The sequence below is a fragment of the Oncorhynchus kisutch genome, linkage group LG1 (assembly GCF_002021735.2).
Source record: "Oncorhynchus kisutch isolate 150728-3 linkage group LG1, Okis_V2, whole genome shotgun sequence".
Lineage (NCBI taxonomy): Eukaryota > Metazoa > Chordata > Actinopteri > Salmoniformes > Salmonidae > Oncorhynchus > Oncorhynchus kisutch.
In genome coordinates this window covers 45,266,450-45,289,022 of record NC_034174.2, presented here as the reverse complement: position 1 = coordinate 45,289,022, position 22,573 = coordinate 45,266,450, and the positions used below count along the sequence as shown (strand labels likewise).

Genomic DNA, 22,573 nt, shown 5'->3' with positions numbered 1-22,573 from the left:
TGAATGTCCATTCACAGTTGGCACCCCACCATACTGCGTTCACCTGTCCTGTCCCATTAGACCAATCCCTTTTCAGAAGTCTGTACTGAAACCATGCTCTTCGTTCATACCCTTGCTAATGTGAAAGCACCGATTAGATCAAAGCTTTATGGTGGATTCTCTACTCTGACCTATTGGAGAGCTAGGAGAAACCATCTCCATGTTGTTGTCCACTCAAGTGCTTCCCAAGCTGTTTCTCACCCAGACTGGTTCCTAACTGGCTAGAACCTGTTCACTTGGTGTGTCACCAAAACACTCTGACCGCGTTATGTGGGTCACAGTTCCAATACTATGTGTCAACTGTGCCCTCCTCATCCTGGCTTTCATTGCTGCGCTTTGTCACCTTAGCCTACTTCAAGAGTCACTTCAGCCCCACCTCGCTTCATCTCGGATGCAGATCAGGTTTGAAAACCTTGTCTGATGAGAAAAGTAAGCAGTCTGAGAGAGCGATAAGGCCTCTCATTTTAATGAACCTTCCCATTATGCAGCCTCAGACACTCAATGGTGGCTTGGTAGACAGAGGAGAATTCCATGCGCAGCAAAAAACGGAACGTCTGGCCCGAACAAACAAGAGACCAGACCAAAAAAGGCCCCTCATTCGTCGTCATGGGAACCACAGGGCAACTGAAGGGTTTGGGAAAGTGCGGGTTGTTTTGGTCGCCTAGTGCCCCCTTTTTCCCTCATTCTTCCCTCTCTCCCCTCGTCTCCCTCTCTTGGTTCTGTTTGGTGACTGCGAGGGGGACTTCAATGTGACGGTAGCTTGGCAACTCCCCCGGTGGTTGGACATTGATATGCAGTGAGGGGACTGGGACTGGGGAGAGGGCTGAGGAACAATGCTCTCCTTATGAGAGTCCCCCCCCCCCCCTCTCAGGCCCAGGCAGAACTAAGTGGGAGGACAAATATTTCAGCTCAGGGAGCCGGGACGCAACACATAAGACAGGGTCGACCAGCCGAAGGATCCTCACCGTCAATGTCCTCTGTGCTGTTAGTGTGTGTGTGTGTGTGTGTGTGAGAGGGATGATGGATGAGGATATGTGTCTGTGACAGAGAATGTGTGTACTTGTGTGTGTATGCGTCCGTGTGTGTGCATGTGTGTGCGTGCATGTGTGTGTGTGTGGGCAGACGTGGTGGTCTCTTTAAATTGACAGTGACTTGTTCATGCTCTGATAGATGCTTTTCCTCAGACATGACTTCCGTGCCAGTAAAAACAAGACCACGACACTGTCTCACTATTTATTGAGCACTGAATAAAAAAACATACAAAACACCCGCGACTAAATACTACCTCAGATAAACTATGTTAGATTCAAATCAGACATAATTGCAGTAAATTCACAATATAAGAGAATATATACTAATTCCAAAGAAAAACAATGGATTTATTGATAACTTGTTACTACATTCATATGATTTGACTGATCTCTTTTTGAGGAGTGAAAGTTTTCCAGATTGTACACATATGTAGACTGAAATACACTGAAACATGTACACTAAAATATTGTTCATTGGGTCCTGCAATCTGAGCAGGTCGAAATTCCAGTATTGTGTCACATGACAGCAAACCACAATAAATATCAGCATTGTATCAGTCAGATTGTACTCTACACAGATTCACCATTTTGATAGGGATTGGTTAGGTTCTATCTCGACTTACAGTATATCAACATATTGACACAGGAGCCATTGTGTGGACTAGCGGTTACACTAATCGCTTTTAATAATAATAATAATAATAGGGTTTATCTGTAGAATAGACGTGGTGTAAAATCTGGGTGCTGTGTCAACAAAGCCTCTCATGAGAAGGAGTGCTGATAAAGGATCTGTCCATGTAATAATATTCAAGTTTGATCCAAAAGGCAAAACTGATCCTAGATCAGCATTCCTATACTGAGACGCTTGGTGGATAGGGGCCCCGAGCAATGTTCGTAGCTCTGCAGAAGATGCTCAGCAGCACGGTTTTTTGACGGGCAAAACGATGAGACAACCCTGAGCAACACCAACAAACATTACTGGAACAATTCTTAACACACCAGACCATTGAATTGCGCCCACTGTCACATTGCTCTGGAGAGATCCTAGACGACTACACTGTACTGGTTGTTAGTTACCGAGGTAACGGCAAGGTCAATGAATATTTACACCATGTGTAAACAGTCTGTCACCAGCAGTAGTGGGTGTTATGACTGATGTGTGACGGGTACCATTCTGCCACATTCCTTCCCTTGTAGATCACTGTGAGATGGGGTTAGAAGGAGGTTAGAGAGGGAACATGTACCCCACGGACACAGTCAGAGGATCCCTCAAAGGCTCTTTCTGTTGTTAATCTCCACTAATACAAACTCAGGAAGTAAAAAAAAAAATACACCAAGAATCCAGACCATTATTCACAGCTACGATAATTGTTTTCTTTTTTTTGTAAGGATAATGGAATGTCTTTGTTGGTGTTCTTTTTATTATAAGAGTATAGAAAACTAGTTTTAAAAAAAGCTGAGAAACGTTTATGGCAGTTGATTCAGCTCTCTTCTAGCTTTCAGCTCCACCACTACAATTGATATGTTGTCTCGTGTCATAATGGTTAAGTTATCTTCATAACTTATCTCGCGGCTGGGAGGGATTGAAGACAACCAAAGCCCTAGTCAAGAGTTCCTCAAGTAGTCATAACCATAATTCTCTCAAAACCAATGACCTCAAAATCATAAAAAGTGGGCTTTAAGCAGGAAGTCGCCCCCTATGCATGATGATGTCAACAGTGTCGAGTCTACCTTTCATCTCAATAGTCTTCTAGTCTTCTTGGGTAAATAAAGGTCAAATAAGTCACTCTCTAAAGACAGAGCATCATAGAGATCCTTTATCTTCATTCAGTTCAATGCCCAGCACAGCCACCGTGGGCCGAGAGAGGTTGGGGTAAGAGAGCTGGAGGTCTGGAGGTCTAAGGGTAGCTTGGTCACTTTGTGCTCCAATGAAGTGACTCCTGGCTAGTCAGGGAGAGGACCTCAGCAGGGTGTTCCGATGACCATGAGAGAGGAGCTGTCTTTGGCCTTGTCATAGAAGATGGCTGGTGTGGTCCCAGACACAATCGTCAGCTTCTCCTCCTTGGTGGACGACGGAGAGAGTGATGACGGAGAGGAGAGGGAGGTGGAGGCCGCTGTGGCGGTAGTCGAGGAAGACAATGATGAAGAGGCTCCGTCTGGTAGACACTCCTCACAGCAGCAACAACAACAGTCCATGAAGGCCTGGCCCAGTGAACGACACAGACACAGGAACAACACCGGTGTCACCGAGCAACGGACAAACAACAGGAACTGGCCAATCAGAGTCAGCAGGGCCTCAGTTGTCGTGGAGACGGGGTTGGCGATGTAGGCCAGGGCGATGTTACAGACATTCTCGGGGAGGTTACACGCGGCATAAACGATGGCCAAAGCCACGACCGTAGAACTCAACCTACGCTCTCTCTTCAGCTGCTGCTGCTTCTTAGGAGCGGAGGAGGATGACGATGAAGAAGAGGTGGAGGAGGAGGAAGGGCGTACTCTTTTTCCTCCTACTACTGTGGTTGTTCCCTGTTTCCTCCGTGCCTCTTCAGCGACAACGTGTCTCGTCACCAGCTGACAGGCGAGGGTGAAGAGGAGCGGCAGGCAGAAGTAGCAGCCGAAGCACCACCACATGCGGGCCTCGTGGTAGGTCAGCACCAGCGAGTAGACCGACTCGGGCAGGCTGAGGGAGGGCCTCCGGATACACAGGTCCACCACGAAGCCCCCTGGCTGGACGGAGACCTCCTGGGTGAGCTGCCACAGCAGCAGCTCCGGAGCAGCCAGGACCATGGAGCCGATCCAGACCACAGACAGCTTGGCCAGGATGGACTGGCAGGGCTCCACCCGCGGGGCATGGGGCTGGGGGCTGGTCGCTGCGTGGAACCGGTCGATGGTCAATGCACACAGGCTGAATGTGGCTACTCCCAGGGAGGTCACCTGGAAGGAGAGGGGTAGGAGAAGGACAGAGGGAGAAACAAGGAAGAAGAGGGGGGAGAGGTGTAGAGAGGGAGGCGAAACAGGCAGAGAAAGTGAAGATGGGAGAGAGGGGTGAGGGCAAAGAAGGAGAGGAGAGAAGAGGACAGTGGAATGGAGAGGGAGAATGAATGGGATAGATGGAGTGACACTGGTTTCAATACAAGATGTTCATTTGGCAGGTCTTGATGCTGATTCTGAGGCTTCTCCAACCCGCTAAAGAAAACACTGGGGGAAGCACTACTGCCCCGAATAGATGCCCCAGGAATATATGCAAATGTCGTAGGCTTGGTTAAAAAGAGCATATAGACTAACATTAGAGCATCCTGTCTGACCCAGATCCCCTCCTCGATAGAGCTCCTAACAACCTCAATTAGTTAAGCACACCCCACCAGACTATTGGCGTGGGGCACTTGTTAGCATAACAATGGGCTAACTACCACAACACAGAGGGGTCTGGCAGACTGGTCTGAAGACAGCTATATACGCGGGCAGTGGTGCACATAGTGTAATTACAACTATAAAACACACACATTATAGTGATTAAAGTATAGTTTGTGTTTGAAATATATAAATACCCAGACAAGTAGAACAGCCAGAGTTGGGCTAGCACCATCAACCCTGCAAGGGGACTATTTCAGCCCTGATGGCACTAACACAGGGAGTATTCATACAAAAAAATATGTGAATAGTAGCCGATCACCCATATACATAAATAAAAAGATAAGACCTTTTACAATAAGAGTTCTTTGTATCTCTTCGTGGACTCTTTATTTATATCTTTGCTGCCTATCACATGTGTACCTAGGTATAATCATTTGTATTTATACAAAAGTATGAACACTTGTGTGTATGACTGGCCTAGCCCTACTGTTCAATAATGGGAGAACGAGGAGAGCTAGATCCTATGCAGAAATAACGGGCACCTGCGCATGACGCAACAGTTGCATCTCTTTGCGCTTGTGAACACACACGGCTGAAAGGTCCTCACGTACGTGGACGTTCAATGTGAACTTTTTTTTACCTCCATGTAAGGCACAATCCGACATGACAGGTCGCCTAGCAACCGTCTCTTGGTGAGCTCGTTGAAGACGACCACCGGCATGCAGAAAAAGAGCACGAGGAAGTCCCAGAACGCAAGGCTGGCCAGGATGCAGTTCCACGCGCTCTTCAGGTAATAGTTGTGCCAAACGATACACATGAGCGCGAGGTTACCGATGATGCCCATAGCGAATAGGATGAGCGCCAGCAGCATCACTGCGTAAGCCCGGTAGGAGCTGTCAGTTACCGGGTAGAGTGGGTTGTGTAGCAGCACCGAACCCTTGGAATCTCTGTCTGCGGTGCTATTGGCCAGGTGTGCATTCTTGGGCGTGGTAAAGTAGCCGTCCGGGTCATACGGTCTGGGGTGTCGGTAGCTGTGGGGAGACTGCTGGTCCCTGTTTCTCGAGCTTCCATCCTTGGCGCCCCGGGGGATTCTCTTTGGGTTTGCGTCTGGTTCCTGCAACAGAGATTCGATATGTCCTTCTCCAATCTGATTCAGATTCACCCCAGTGTCTGACTCTCCGTTCCCCGTGGTTAATACACGTGCTGACCCGTCCCTGTCCTGGCTCCTCAGCGCGGTGTAACCAGAGCCGACATGTCGGGGCTCCGCAGCCCTCAGGAAAAGTACGAACAAAGCAAAAAGCGGAGTCATTTTAACTTGATAGAACGTTCAGAGCAAAGTACGTAAATATTCTGAAAGTGTTGAGCTTGTTTATAAGGGATCACTCCATAAAAGCCTAAATGTATTCACAAATCGTTTCAGAAGCGTATTCAAAAATCGGTCCACCGGCTGGTCCTGATGTAGAAGTTTTGAGCGTCTGTCTGGCTCCAACAAGCATGGCCGTTATTCACTCATGCCCTGCACATTCAAGAGACCACATTCGCCCTCTGGTGGCCGAGATGGGCGAGACAGACCTCAAGCCAAAGCCAAATTCAATCAAAGCAAGGCAATTCATCTTGGCCATATTTCCCACAAAAGTGGCAGAAAGCAGGCCTAAACAAAAAACACAATGTCCAGTGAACAGGAGACGGTAGGAAAAATATATTGTTCAAAATAGCTGTTTTAATTGAATATACTTTTTCTTATGTCTTTCTATAGAATGTATTTATTATAGGCCTACAGATGATTTATTTACGTTAGAGAGATCTTCACACTCCAACAGCGATCTAATTTTCCATGACGACTGGATTATTTCATGATGGGGTTCCATGCAATGCAAACAGCAATCCTGATCGGCATTTTATGGATGTAGGCCAAAGCCACAGACACCCTGGTAAGAGACAGAGAATAACCTAAATTCCATTGAAGAGTTGGAAGTAGAAAGAGAAAGATGGAGAGGTAGATAGGGGAGACTGGGGCACAAGGTAACACTTTCAGTCCTTTTCTTATTCATGAAAAGGAGATTTGAGTTAGATTAATAATATTTATTATAACAACATACAGTGCCTTCAGAAAGTATTCACACCCTTGACTTTTTTTTTGAAAAGCTGCAGTGTCTTGAGTCAATAAGTATTCAAGCCTTTTGTTATGGCACGCCTAAATAAGTTCAGGAGAGAAAATGTGCTTAAAAAGTCACATCATACTTGCGGGGTGGCAGTTAGCCTAGCGGTTCAGAGCTTGGGGTCACTAACTATAAGGTCGCTGTTTTGAATCGCCGGGCTGACTAGGTGAAAAGTCTGCCAATGTGCCCTTGAGCAGCAAGGCACTTAACCCTAGTTGCTCTGGATACGAGTGTCTGCTAAGTGACAAAAATATATATATAAGTTACATAGACTCACACTGTGCAATAATAGTGTTTAACATGATTTTTTAAAATGACTACCCCATCTCTGTACCCCCCACACACAATTATATGTAAGGTCCCTCAGTCGAGCAGTGAACTTCAAGCACAGATTCATCCACAAACACCAGGGAGATTTTCCAATGGTTCGCAAAGAAGGGCACGTGTTGGTGGATGGGTAAAAAAAAGGAGACATTGAATATCCCTTTGAGTATGTTGAAGTTATTAATTACACTTTGGATGGTGTATCAATACATCCAGTCACTACAACGATACAGACCCCCTTCCTAACTCATTTGTCAGAGAGGAAGGAAACCGCTCAAAATCCCACCATGAGGCCAATGGTGATTTTAAAACAGTTACAGAGTTTAATGGCTGTGATAGGAGATAACAGAGGATGGATCAACAACATTGTAGTTACTTCTAACATAAATTACAGTGAAAAGAAGGAAGCCTGTGCATAAGAAAAATATTCCAAAACATGCATCCTGTTTCCAATAAGGCAAAAAGTAATAATGCAAAAAATGTGGCTAAGAAATGAACTTTTTGTCCTGAATACAAAGCGTTATGTTTGGGGCAAATCCAACACAACAAGCATGGTGATGGCAGCATCATGTTATGGGTATGCTTGTCATCAGCAAGGACTACGGAGTTATTTGAGGGATATAAAGAAATTGAATAGAGCTAAGCACAGGCAACACCCTGGAGGGAAACTTATTTCAGTCTGCTTTCCAACAGACACTGGGAGACAAATTCATCTTTCAGCAGGACAATAACCTAAAACACAAGGCCAACTATACACTGGAGTTGCTTACCAAGACAACATTGGCTCGACTTGAAAATGGCTGTCTAGCAATGATCAACAACCAACTCGATAGACCTTGAATCATTTTTTCAAGAATAATTGGCAAATATTGTACAATCAAGGTGTGAAAAGCTCTTAAGACTTGTACACACTGCAGGCCTTAATGCTCAAATCAGTTTTGTTTTTCAAATTAGTTTTGGACTACTGACTGTACAAACAGAAAGTTACCAGTGACTAAATCAGGTGTGTCTGTTCAGACAGTCATTTGCTGACATGGCTAAACTCGTTGCCATAGTAACAACGTGTGTGCGCAGTGGTGTAGGCTGATTGGTTGTGTTGCTCCTGCTTCCAATTGCTCAGAAGTTGTAGCGAGCTAAGGTGACAGCAATGCCTGCCATGGATGTTTCCCAGTTGCTTTTTAATGTAGAAAATTATAATGTAAAAACACTTTTAAAGCCACAAAGGATAAGATGATCCAACTTTCAAAACAAATCATGTTTGGCTAACCACAGCATTCAACTAGCCATTTAGCGTTCTAGCACGTTGACTCATTTCTTTGTAAACAATCAACAAGCTATTAAGCTACCACATGTTCTTGTCATACTGTGAACACGGTAGCCAGTGAACAACAAGATATGACAAATAACCGTATAAAAAACACTTCTTGGGGACAAATAAATCAGATTTGACCGTTCAGACGTAGGTCACGTGGCCGGGATAAAAAAATATCAGATTTTATGTGCTTTTTGGCTGTTCATCAAAGTAGACTTTAATAACATATGCCATTTAGCAGACGCCTTTATCCAAAGCGAACTGTGTACATGGTCAGTCCTTGCATCTATAGCGCTGTCTATGAAATTGAGAGTGGTTACATTTCTCAATCCCTCAGATTTTTACCAAAAGACGAGCAGGGAGGCACTTTGTTATTGTTTCTACTGCTGATTGCCACTTTAAGAAGTTAAAATGGAGATTAAACACACCCCAAAATATGTTACAGATACTATAGAAATGTCCCATCACTCAGACAGTATCCAGCACAGCAAACAATCAATCAAATGTATTTTACAAAAGCCATTTTTTAAATAAAAAATAATATCCACAGTGGTTACAGAGGGTGCAACAGTTCAACACCTCAGGAGCAAATGTCAGTTGGCTTTTCATAGCTGAGCATTCATAGGTTGAGAGAGAGAGAGTCGAAACAGCAGGACGGGGACAAGGTTGAAACGGGTATAAAAATACAATTGGTGGAAAAACAATTCCACTCCGATTCCCTTTATGGATGGGTGTATCTTTCAATTCGCTATTGAATGGCCTGCTCCTTCTCCATTTTCGGGAATACCAGCCCGCTCCCCCAAAGTCATCTTTTATGGTCTTCACTGATCTCACTCTCTGTCAGCTCCATCTGTGGCGTATAGGGGCAGGCCTTGGATGTATACTGATGGATGTGAGCACAATCTAGCTGGGCACTGTGCTCTTTAGTGATGGTCTCAGTGGACCTCTTCTCCACCGCAGCACAGGAACACTCTGGCACCCAGGGGTCAGTTTGGCATGCTGTACTAACCGTTCTTTCCTGTTGGTAGAAAAAATGAAAGCAACTATTAGGCTATAGTTATATTCAAGATTCACTGCATACACTTGAAATTAACAATAGCCTTAGAAATAACATGGATTACGCATATTTCCTCTGCCTCCTGCACAGTCTCCTCCAGGAGGAAAACATTTTCAGGGATGAAGATGTCATCCTGAAAACAAACAAACATTTTGTTAAGACAACTAAACCCAAATATATCAGTTGGCTCTAACAAGCTTCCTGTCTTGTAGGCTTTGTCAACAAACACACACACGCGCGCACACACACACACACACACACACACACACACATACACACACTTCTTTTTCAGCAAACCATAGCTATGTCAACTTTAGTCTGGCTAAATGAGGTGGATCTAACACAACATTACAAAAACAAATCTGTCAACAAAATGTATTACAGTATAGTGAACTCACGTAAACTTGTACATCACCTTGGTCCATACAATTCTTCTTATTTTAGCGCAACAAAAAATGCAATACTTCCAGATCAACTCTAATGTCAATACCATTGTAAAGCACAATTTCTCCCCTTTCCAACAAAATAAATGACATGACCTAAACGCTGCCCGTTTCTGTCGGGATACCTAGTCCCCCCCATGTAATGATTCAACTCTATTTTGGTTAGGCCAGGGTGTGACTAGGGTGGGCATTCTATGTCCTTTTTTCTATGTTTTGTATTTCTATGTCTTGGCCTGGTATGGTTCTCAATCAGGGACAGCTGTCTATCGTTTGTCTCTGATTGAGAACCATACTTAGGTACCCTTTTCCCCCACCTGTTTTGTGGGAAGTTAATTTTGACTTTGTTCAGGGCACATAGCCCAAAGCACGGTTTGGTTGTGTTCTTTGTTTTGTCTGCGTTATTTTTAAATAAAGAAAATGTACGCTTACCATGCTGCACCTTGGTCCAGTCCTTCAGTCAGCCGTGACAGACAATGTCTAGGATTTCCCCCTTTTACCTTAAAGATTACTAAAGGAGCTCATATTGTCCCAATATATGACTGTACTGATTAAATGTAGTTTCGATAGGGTTCAAGAACAATATCAAATGCTCAAAATAACACTGTAAGTATGAGTTTAATTTAATTTAATAAGTAGTCTCCTGTTTCCGTAGCATTATGCAGCTTGATGTTCAAGTACAACCCCAGGACAGGACGCTGGTCTGTCGCAGGGAAATGAATCAATAGTTGTTTATAATGGTTTCCTCATGTGTATCATATTGAATTGAATGCATTTGAAGGCAGATAGGGACCCTGTCACCTCTCATGTAATTACACAATATGACCACACAGAGGCAGTGTAAGATTCTCTCTCTCGCTCTCTCAACTAAGGACGCTTGCCACCTGCTAAGGTATGACAGAGAAAGTCATGAGTTGTGTTTGAATACTCATACTAACCATACTATTTGTGATGGAAATTGAGCATGTAGTATGCTTATTGGACAAGCACTGGACTCTACTTCCATGCTTTTAGGCCCCATAATGCAATTATTCAGAAAATGGGCATGGATTTGATTTGAGAAAAATTGTGGAAAATATGCAGCCGAAGTCCGACGAGAGCAGATACAAATGTATTGCTTTAACCATTTATGATAAATGTTAAGAAAATGTTGAGCAATGTAATAAAGTAATGACTTTTCAAATGAGTTATGTTACACATTTTATGTTACACAATTTGTTAGCTACGAACCGCATAACATATCATTATAGCAGTATGTACCGGTATGTTAGCTAGCTATCTAATGTTATTTAGCTACTAATACATTGAACTTCACATTATTCTTAAAGTGGTATAGTCGTTATGCATTCTCAATGGACATTGTTAATGAAGTCGTAAAATGCCTAGCTAGTCATTTGTTATGCTACCCAGCTAGTGGTTGCATAGCAACAGCATCAACTTCCAGTAGACAGATGAAGCGCTAGTACGCTCAACTGAAAGGATACCGTTCATTTACAGTATACAAAAATGAACTAATAGTATGTAATATATTATTTTTTATTATATCGTATGGGTATTCGAACACATCTATGGTCTTGACTGACATACAATGTATAGTTTTATTCCTGTTACAGCAGATGCCTTCCAAACGTCCAATATTTTCTGTATGCAATAATTTCATGGAGAAATATAGCCACCATCATCACCTTTATTATGAAAGGGACCTTATTGTAGTTATTTTAGTTAGCACTGTTCTGGCCACTGTTTAATGACCAATGAATCATCAAACCATAGAGAGAAAGGCAGCAGCATCCCTCAGGAGGCAGATGAAAAACAGATCCTGATAAATGACGCACATCTATTTCTATGGGCACAAGCACTGTTCATGACACCAACTGTTCACACCCTTCTTGATGGTGGAGAGAATTTTGCAGGTTTAAAGTTGATTTCCTGCAATTCTACACATTTTGTGATGGGGTTCAAAGAAACTAGCAGTTTTAATGAAAATGTCCTTGCAATTGCATACATTTTGCCATTTGTAATGTGTATTCATGTGATATTTGAGTGACAAAAAAATTACAACAATATCTATGGGCTGAAAAACCCAAATAAAAAAACTTGAGTTGACATGGGCTAGTTGATTAAAATACAAAACCTTGGAGGCTCGTAGGCCTTACCCTCTTCAATAGACATACATGGTAATTATGACCACTTCCGGGAGCCGTCCTCCAACCAATCAATGTTTTTGCAATGTGAACTGACATGTTGTCCATCCAATCATAGGATTAGGATCATGCTAACAACAATGTAGTTGATTTTTTGTTGAAGAACCCCTTTATTGCCGCATCGATCATGTAATGGATGAATGGATGAACGCCTGTGTATTCGAACTGCGCAACACAACGAGAAGGTAAGAAGAAACAGTGTCACAAGCAGCTTATTGGCAAGAGTTGACTTTTACTTAGGGCACCACGAGTGCTTTACTTGCTGAGCATATGAAAGTTTGTACCGTCTTCTCTGGGATGTCGAAATCAATTCATCGCAATATCCATTAAAAGTGAGATTGAAAAGAGAGGAGTGACGTAGCACATTTTTTCCCGCTTGTTCAAGTCTTTCCACTTTTTATTTATTTAGCAAAGGTAATAACAGATCATCACTTCCGACAGACACAAGCAAAAACTCTTTACATAAATGTTGCAGAAGCCTAGGCACACCAAAACATTAGAGATCTGACATGCTGTATGGAATGAAAATGAGACGATTTTTCAGTCTGTTCAACTGTAGGCTACTAATAATAGAGCCCAACAGTGGAGGTGTCACAATACCCATAAAACCTAGCGATCAAACAGGGAAATGGTTTGTGGCGTGACATTGTGATAACCATGTAAATCTCTCGGACCAGGTGATTTATCAATATATTCGGCTATATTTACTCTCAGATTAGAAAATCCCAATTGGCATCAAAGTAGACATCATACAAGACTACAAATCCCTGCAAGCACCTTTGCTAACAGGTATTGTGTCAATTTAAAACTTGCACAAGACAGTTCAAAGAATCATCAATTTACAGAAATGTAGCCAATGTATACATTACAAAATGTAGATAACATTAGATATATAGTCCAGAGATTATTACCTTTGCCTCAATTCGGCCGTTTTGTCCAGATCATCATGGCATTTGTAGTTCCTTATGATAGCTACATTAGCAGGTTATTAGCATTTTATTTTGGGGGTGTAAATACAGGCAAATATATTGATAGAAGTCACCTTGTCCTGGAGAGATTTACACGGTTATCAAAACTTCATGACAGCGTAAGCCTACACGAAACACAAAAATATGGAACCATTTCCTTGTTTGACCGCTAGGTTTTATGGGTATTATGTCATACTGTAATACTCTATAGCAGCTGCGTACAGTCTATGTGCTCTGTCCATCTGGTCATTGGTAACATTATGCATTTAAAGTCCATTTGTTTGTCAGGAGAAAATGTCAACGTGATCAAATTTGGTTTATATGCAAACTTGGGCTGGCTAGACCTTTTCAATCCAAAATTATTCACTTGAATTAATCAATCAACATAATAGTGATGACATAGATACATTTTTAATTAGGCCTACAGTTGCATATGCATATGCCTGTGCTATGCAAACATGCATAAAGCAAGCTCAGCCCTGTGAGTTATATTGTCCATCGTTTGTTGCCTCTGTCTAGATAGAGGAAACCCCCCTGTTAGTCTAGTCTAAATATCATTCATATAAAAGTACAAGATTACTGTAGTTTGACAGGGTTTTCATCCTCCCCAGGGCTTGTTGACCAAACCTTGTGGACCAAACCTATGGTGGCGCTGCTGTAATGGAATGTACAGTGCATTCGGGAAAGTATTCTCACCCCTTGACTATTCCCACATTTTGTTACGTTACAGCCTTATTCTAAAATGGATTAAATAAAAAATATTCCTCATCAATCAACACACAATACACCCTAATGATAAAGCGAAAATAGGTTTTTAGACATTTTGGCAAATGTATATATACATTTTTTTTTTTTACTTTACTTAAGAATTCAGACCTTTTGCTATGAGACTCGAAATTGAGCTCAGGTGCATCCTGTTTCCATTGATCATCCTTGAGATATTTCTACAATTTGATTGGATTCCACCTGTGGCAAATTTTAGAAAGGCACACACCTGTCTACATAAGGTCCCACAGTTGACAGTGCATGTCAGAACAAAAACCCAAGAGGTTGAAGGAATTGTTTCATAGAGCTCTGAGACAGGATTGTGTCGAGGCACAGATCTTGGGAAGGGTACCAAAACATTTCTGCAGCATTGAAGGTCCCCAAGAACACAGTGGCCTTCATCATTCTTAAATGGAATACGTTTGGGAATCACCAAGACTCTTCCTAGAGCTAGCTACCTGGCCAAACTGAGCAATCGGGGGAGGGCCTTGGTCAGGTGACCAAGAATCCGATGGTCACTCTGACAAAGCTCCAGAATTCCTCTGTGGAGAAGGGAGAACCTTCCAGAAGGACAACCATCTATGCAGCACTCCACCAATCAGGCCTTTATGGTAGAGTGGCCAGACGGAAGCCCCTCCTCAGTAAAAGGCAAATGACAGCCCGCTTGGAGTTTGCCAACAGGCACCTAAAGAACTCTCAGATCATGAGAAACAAGATTCTCTGGTCTGATGAAACCAAGATTGAACTCTTTGGCCTGACTGCCAAGCGTCATGTCTGGAGGAAACCTGGCACCATCCCTAAGGTGAAGCATGGTGGTGGCAGCATCATGCTGTGAGGTTGTTTTTCAGCAACAGGGACTGGGAGGCTAGTCAGGATAGAGGGAAAGATGAACAGAGCAAAGTACAGAGAGATACGTGATGAAAACCGTCTCCAGAGCACTCAGGACTTCAGACTGGGTTGAAGGTTCACCTTCCAACAGGACAACGACTCTAAGCACACAGCCAAGACAATGCCGGAGTGGCTTCAGGACAAGTCTCTGAATGTTCTTGAGTGGCCCAGCCAGAGCCCGGACTTGAATCCGATCTAACATCTCTGGGGAGACCTGAAAATAGCTGTGCAGCAGCACTCCCCATCCAACCTGACAAAGCTTGAGAGGATCTGCTGAGAAGAATGGGGGAAACTCCCTAAATGCAGGTGTGCCAAGTTTGTAGCGTCATACCCATGAAGACTCAAGGCTGTAATCACTGCCAGAGGTGGTTTAACAATGTACTGAGTAAATGGTGTGAATTTCATTTTTTAAATGTTTATAAATTAGCTAAAATATCTAACACCTGTTTTTGCTTTGTCATTATGGGGTATTGTGTGTATTGTGTGTAGATTATTAAACTATTTAATCCATTTTAGAATATGGCTGTAACATAACAAAATGTGGAAAAAGTCCAGGGGTCTGAATACTTTGTGTTCCCAGTCGAGTCCTGTCCTGCTCTCAGTGGAAGAGTTGATCTCTTCTCCAACACCGTCCATCCATGATGAGCCTGTCAGCTCATGCCTCATACCCTCATTCAGTCACTGCTGTGATCCCTTCCCAACACTGTGTAAGGAGCCCTTTCATTCCCATCCCCCATAATATTGTACTATAAATGTCTTTATTAAATGCTTTAGGTTAGAATAACTAGTCTTTCACAATTTATCTTACACGCTTTGTTGTCTCCATGCGGTCCGAGCCTATACTGTGGCTCTCCCATCCTCCTCAATTTCTCAAGTCACCACCCTCCACTGGTGCATGTGTTTGTGTTAGAAAATCCCAAACCGCAGAGGAGAATGCCACCAGTCTGCCTTTCCATTGTCTCGAATGCCTTTGTCCAACTCTCCTTTCAACATCACCTTGGTTTCTCACATCGATTATCTTTCACTTTCCCCAAAGCTGCCAGAACTAGATTCTCTGGTTCTTTCTAATCCCTTACATAGCAACAGTTCTGTTGAAGGATAGTTCTGCATCTGTCCCATGATGCAGAAAACCACATCATGGTGTTTTGATTGCCTCAGTGGGAACTACCTGAGGGACTGACATAAATACCTTACATCCCTGTCTAGCCTTGCTACAGAGGCACTTTGTAACCATAAATATGTTTTTATCCCTTTACCTGAACATAAACCTCTTACCTTATCCATAGCCATAAATCAGTTGTAGAGAGATACAGTAGTGAAAGTGAGGGGCTTGTAGATAAAGCAGTCAATGCTAGACTAATTCATATAAAAACAAAGCCTTTTTCATGAGAACCTTGTCCATCTAATCATCTGATCAGCAAGCAGCAATAAGATGTTGCCTGAATGGTAAACAAACCCTCACCAAACTCCTTCATTGGGTTTAGCTACTTTAATGTCTTTCACAGTCTGGTAAAGCAGCACGACGATCCCACATAGAAGTCTCTCTTCCAGATACAGTTTGTTGAAAGGTCTGTAAACATTCAAAGACGTTGCTCCTAATGTACACTATATTAAGAACAGTTGCTGAAGCCATGGTTTTGGTAGGAGGCAGAGCGAATTGGATGAAAGAATGGTTTGCTAATCATTGATACGTTTTTTTATAATATCAGTCAATCATTTGTAAATGGTCATTTAGAAACTTAAACTTAGTAACACTCTCTGGATGCACTGCAAACCAAAATCAATTTTCCCAAGGTGAGGCTTGAGTGCCATATAAAACACATATTACCAGATCTACTAGGTCCAGTTGATAAAAGTGTCTTTACTTCATGGGGGTCTATGGAGACCCACATGCCCCAGGCCAGTGAGTGGGCACACTGTTCTACAAAGGCTGTATGTCTTCGGACATGAGATGGTGAACGAGATTCTGATTCTCTGCCATTCCATCATGGAAATGAACTGAGTTGACCTGATCTGTCTAGAAGCTGATTGGCTCTCTGCTTCTTGAGATAATCGGATCTCGGCTGACTGGAAACAGGTCCATGTTAACTGTAAACGAGCAACCGCCACTCGCCAAACCAGTCTCTAACTCAAAGAACGAACAACCCAAATCCATTCCTGACATACAGTATTTCTCAGCCGTTGCCTTGGTAGGAGGACTGGAAAGATGATTACTCTGCATGATTGCTGTTATGGTGTGTGTGTGTGGTCCTAAAACTTCCTTCTCTCATTCTTATGGGTGAATACCTGGGCATATTTTCCTGCTATGTCTTGGCAGTGGCCCAGAAAAAGTATCAGACAATTTGTGTGACACAAAGATACAGAGACAGTTGAGGTCACTTTTAACGTTCTGCTGAGTAATGGGGGTGGTTACGATGATGTAATACTTTGAAAACAGACGTCCCTTTATTATTATAATTTAAAAACTAATTTGTTTATGTATTTGTTAACTTGTGTCCGTTCTTTTTACTATTATAGGCCACCTCAGCTACAGACTGAGGCCGGTAACAATGACATGTGTTTTAGTGACTTTGATAATGTCTTATAGTAACTAGTTATTTCTAGATGATGCAGCTTAAAAATCATCACAGAAGAAACCTAACATTTCAAATGAAACCAAGTGTCTGCTGGAAAGCTTTTGGACATTGATACAACTTTGTAAACTATCTATTGATGGCTTATGTGAAAGTACCTGCAGTTACACCTCCAGTATGAGGTGGAATTTCAGGTTAACGATGATGTCATAGGTCAAGGGGTCCAGTTTTTCTCCTTGCCATGTAGGCTACCAGTACCATGCCTTAAAAGCACTGTCGTGTCTTTGGCTATGCTGGATTAAGTGATATGACATGCTATTCTATAAAATCATTTCTCCGTAATTAACTAGAGAGTCGGGCACCACAAAATAATATTTATCGAGCTGTTATCTTCCAAAGAAACTCTTAAAGACCTAGTAATATTTTACATCAATAGCAGTCAATATTAATCGTCATCTTAATTTCAGTCTCATCTCATTCTTGGTTATCTGCACGAACCCTGGCTAACAATTTTAATCAGCAATACAAAATTGGGTTTAATTACTTATTTACTAAATACCTAACTAATCACACAGAATTACACATACACATAATTAAATCATAGCTTGATTACAAATGACATCATAAAGGAAAACGTCCCTAACGGGCGGAACAGATATGACAGCTTGTTACACAAAAGAAAAGGGGCTGGGTTTGAGTGAAAGAGGGGGAAGACTGAAGAACAAAGGGAGGAAGCTGTGCTATCGTAAATACAGTATCTTATGCATTCTAAATTACTGCCCATTTGGAAAAGGAAAATGCAATAAATATTTACTCTGAGCTGCGCTTCAGTAGGTTGGTGGTAGATGGAAGACCGTGTTGCCAAACCGAGTCCTCTGTCTTTTGAAGAATGTCTCTGGTGGTCAATTGGATAAGTTGTAGTAACGTCGTTTGGTGATAAACGGGATACTCTGTCTGTCCCTTCCTAACCCTCGTTTGCATCTGCTGTTGCTAACTCAACGGCTAGGAGGTAGCCCTTCTGTAGTGAATAAGAGTTCAAAGTTCATACCATTTGCAACCAAAGCTCACGCTGATGTTGGCTTCGTTCTGTAGTTATTATCTGAACCATTCTGACATAGGACCGTCGTCCTCACGTCCTCGGAACAGGAGGTTATATTGTCGTCAAGGGCTTATATAGGAAGGGAGAAGAGGGGGTGTTTGAAAAGTTTTATAGCCCATGTCCCTTCACAGGGGAGGGCCACTGATTGAGCAGAGCCCTGTCTTATGTAAACCCAAATCTCACATTTTAGAATCTAAAATCACATTTTATCCCATCACAAATAATTTCATATTCAAACATTTAAATTGAACAACAATTCCATGTGAATCTGATAACTCAGATGTGTAGACCTTCCACTGTACAGTTTTTCATCTTATCATTGATGAGAATGTCTCAGATGACAACCAAACTGACATAATATTCATTAAGTACCACCGCATATGTTCAATTGGTCACATTACCAAAATATAGTTAATTTCCCCCCACCTTCTGATGTTCCCAGAATCTCTATGTTAACCAAGGGTTTTGCAAATGTAACCTCAGTAGGGTAGAGAGAGGAAAAAGGGGGGAAGAGGTATTTATGACTGTCATAAACCTACCCCCCAGGCCAACGTCATGACGGCACCTTAATAATTTGATAACATTTTGTATATCTCATACTGCTTGTTAAAAAATAAGATGTATTTGCTATCCAAATACTGTCTGAAAAACAGCTGTGTTTGAGAGAGGACACAAGAAGATGTTGCCTGGCCAATTGAATACACAAAAAACAACCCAAATCCCCCAAAAATGTTTGTTGAAAGAAAATACAAAATATAAAAATATAGATATTGTACACAATGAAGAAAATAAATGAGGAGTCAACATCTAAATATTGCTCCAAACGTTGATCAAAGCTCAGCTTATATTCTTGTTCTGAGTCCTAATCAGGCCTCCCTCTTTGCTGCCTCTTTGTCCCTGCCTCTCTATCCTCTTGATTCCTGCTTACAGGCAAAAACTCAAACAGAAAGTGCCAGTGACGAACTGGATACGTAAGTGGTCAAATTACGCTGATGCTAAGCTACAGGACTGTTTCGTTAGAATATGGAAAATGTTCCAGCATTCATCCGACAACATGGAGGTGTTTACCACATCAGTCACCGACTTCACTACTAAGTCCATCAACGACCTCATTCCCACAGTGACCTTACATACATATCCCAACCAGAAACCATGGATTACAGGCAACATCCGCCCTGAATTTAAGGCTAGAGCTGCCGCTTTCAAGGAGTGGAACACTAATCCGAACACTTATAAGAAATTCCTCTATGTCCTCCAATGAGCCATCAAACAGTCAAAACATCAATACAGGACTAAGATCGATTACAAAGGGAAACTGCCCAGTAACGCAAGCCTAACAAATGAGCTAAATTCCTTCTATGCTTGCTTTGTGGCAAGCAATACTAAACCATGCATGAGAGCAGCAGCTGTTCCAGAAGACTGTGATCACGCTCTCTCCGTAGCCGATAGTGCTAAGCAATTAGTGCTTTTGGAGGTCGGTTCGGTTTCGGTTCAGTTGTTAAAAAATTATCAAGGGTTTCGATTTCAGTTTCAATCATTTTTTTAAACATGAAATGCATTATGAAGTAATGACATTAGAATAATTTTAGAGATTTTTAAAGTAAATTCTGAAACAATTGCCAAAACATTGAAAATATTCCATTGTCTTTGTCAGGTCCACAATAGAAAGATAGGAAATTACTATAAAATAATACAATATTTCAGTGTATATTACTCAGTTTTTATTTGATTACTTTATTATTTTTTTATTCTTTAAAAGTAATCATCTCATCTCTACTCAGGCAGGATCTATGTGCTCCCCACACTGTACGGTCTTTCAACATTCTATTTCGCTAGCCTGCCTAAGAATGCTGCAGAGCTGTCTGACAAAACAATTTTACTAGTTCTTCAAAGTAGATAAGGCATACTTTCGTGAACTAACTCTGTCCCTCATTGTTGTGGTGTGTGTGGTCTGTGTGTATTTAACCTAACGGAAGGCAGATAAACTTATGTCCAAAATAAGCCAATAGAAACACATTGGGATTATTTTGTCAAGAATGAAACCTCTCGCGTCGCCTCTTCCTCTCTGAACCGTGTCTGAACCAGAAAAAAACTTTTGCAATGGATTATGGTCGTTGTCGTTAATTACCAAGTTTCAGCATTGTACTAGGTTGAATAGTTGTTTAATGAAAACAACAACTCCGTTCATCCCAGCATTCCACATAGTTCTAGAGTTGGTTTCTCACGTGAATGATTCAATTTCTCTTCAGAGAAATGGCGTGTTGGGCTCACAAAAAAACAAACTATACTGAACAACAATATAAACGCAACATGCAACATTCAAAGTTACAGTTCATAAGAGGAAATCACTCAATTGAAATGAATTCATGAGGCACTAATCTATTGATTTCACATCACTGGTAATACAGATATGCATCTGTTGGTCACAGATACCTTAAAAACCAGACCGTATCTGTTGTGACGGCCATTTTCTTTATGCAGCGTGACACATCTCCTTCGCATAGAGTTGATCAGGCTGTTGATTGTGACCTGTGGAATGTTGTCTCACTCCTCTTCAATGGCTGTCCAAAGTTGCTGGATATTGGCGGGAACTGGAACACGCTGTCGGACACGTCGATCCAGAGCATTCCAAACATGCTCAGTGGGTAACATGTTTGGTGAGTATGCAGGCCATGGAAGAATTTTAAAATGTTCAGCTTCCAGGAATTGTGTAGAGATCCTTGCGACATGGGGCCATGCATTATCATGTTGAAAAAATTAGGTGATGGCGTTGGATGAATGACACGACAATGTGCCTCAGGATCTAAAAACGCTATCTGTGCATTCAAATTGCCATCGATAAAATGCAATTGTGTTCGTTGTCCGTAGCTTATGCCTGCCCATACCATAACTCCACCGCCGCCTTGGGACACTCTGTTCACAACGTTGACATCAGCAAACCGCTCGCCCACATGACGCCATACACGCTATACATGTGGTTGTGAGGCCAGTTGGACATACTGCCAAATTCTCTAAAACGAAGCTGGAGGCGGCTTATGGTAGAGAAATTAACATTATTGTAAACAAATACGTGCACAATATATGAGTGAATTATTTTTTGTGCGTATGAAAAATGTCTATGATCTTTTATTTCAGCTCATGAACCATGGGACCAACACTTTATATGTTCAAATCAAATCAAACTTTATTTGTCACATGCTGTCACAGATCCCTCTGGGAACTTTCATTGTGCACACCTGGCCCCTATTCCCACTGATTGTATTTGTATATACAGTTGAAGTCAGAAGTTTACATACACCTTAGCCAAATACATTTAAACTCAGTTTTTCACAATTCCTGACATATAATCCTAGTAAGAATTCCCTGTCTTAGGTCAGTTAGGATCACCACCTTATTTTAAGAATGTGAAATGTCAGAATAATAGTAGAGAGAATGATTTATTTCAGCTTTTATTTCTTTCATCACATTCCCAGTGGGTCTGAAGTTCACATAAACTCAATTCGTATTTTGTAGCCTTGCCTGTAAATTGTTTCACTTGGGTCAAACATTTCGAGTAGCCTTCCACAAGCTTCCCACAATAAGTTGGGTGAATTTTGGCCCATTCCTCCTGACAGAGCTGGTGTAACTGAGTCAGGTTTGTAGGCCTCCTTGCTCGCACACGCTTTTCCAGCTCTGCCCACAAATGTTCTATAGGACTGAGGTCAGGGCTTTGTGATGGCCACTCCAATACCTTGACTTTGTTGTCCTTAAGCCATTCTGCCACACCTTTGGAAGTATGCTTGGGGTCATTGCCCATTTGGAAGACCTATTTGCGACCAAGCTTTAACTTCCTGATTGATGTCTTGAGATGTTGCTTCAATATATTCACAGAATTTTCCTGCTTCATGATGCCATCTATTTTGTGAAGTGCACCAGTCCCTCCTGCAGCAAAGCACCCCCACAACATGATGCTGCCATCCCCATGCTTCACGGTTGGGATGGTGTTCTTCGGCTTGCAAGTCTCCCCCTTTTTCCTTCAAACATAACGATGGTCATTATGGCCAAACAGTTCCATTTTGTTTCATCAGACCAGAGGACATTTCTCCAAAAAGTGCGATCTTTGTCCCCATGTGCAGTTGCAAACCGTAGTCTGGCTTTTTTTATGGCGGTTTTGGAGCAGTGGCTTCTTCCTTGCTGAGCGGCCTTTCAGGTTTTGTCGACATAGGACTAGCTTTGTACCGGTTTCCTCCAGCATCTTCATAAGGTCCTTTGCTGTTGTTCTGGGATTAATTTTCACTTTTCGCACCAAAGTACGTTCATCTCTAGGAGACGGAACTCGTCTCCTTCCTGAGCGGTATGACGGCTGCATTGTCCCATGGTG

At 42.2% G+C, this 22,573-nt stretch overlaps 1 protein-coding gene across 1 annotated transcript; it reads right to left on the bottom strand.

The window, feature by feature from the left end:
- Positions 1–1,258: 1,258 nt before the first annotated feature.
- On the bottom strand, positions 1,259–5,920 carry gpr37l1a (G protein-coupled receptor 37 like 1a). Its single transcript, XM_020486106.2, has 2 exons — positions 5,065–5,920; positions 1,259–4,004 (listed from the first exon to the last, which is right to left on the bottom strand). The coding sequence occupies exons 1-2, from the start codon at positions 5,731–5,733 to the stop codon at positions 3,033–3,035; spliced, it is 1,641 nt and encodes a 546-aa protein (XP_020341695.1). The 5' UTR covers positions 5,734–5,920; the 3' UTR covers positions 1,259–3,032.
- Between the last annotated feature and the right edge of the window lie 16,653 nt (positions 5,921–22,573).

Coding starts and splice junctions, on each gene's coding strand:
- gpr37l1a (XM_020486106.2), bottom strand. CDS start 5,733: ATGACTCCGCTTTTTGCTTTGTTCGTACTTTTCCTGAGGGCTGCGGAG. Junction 4,005..5,064: donor GGATTGTGCCTTACATGGAG/GTAAAAAAAAGT, acceptor CTCTCCTTCCAG/GTGACCTCCCTGGGAGTAGC.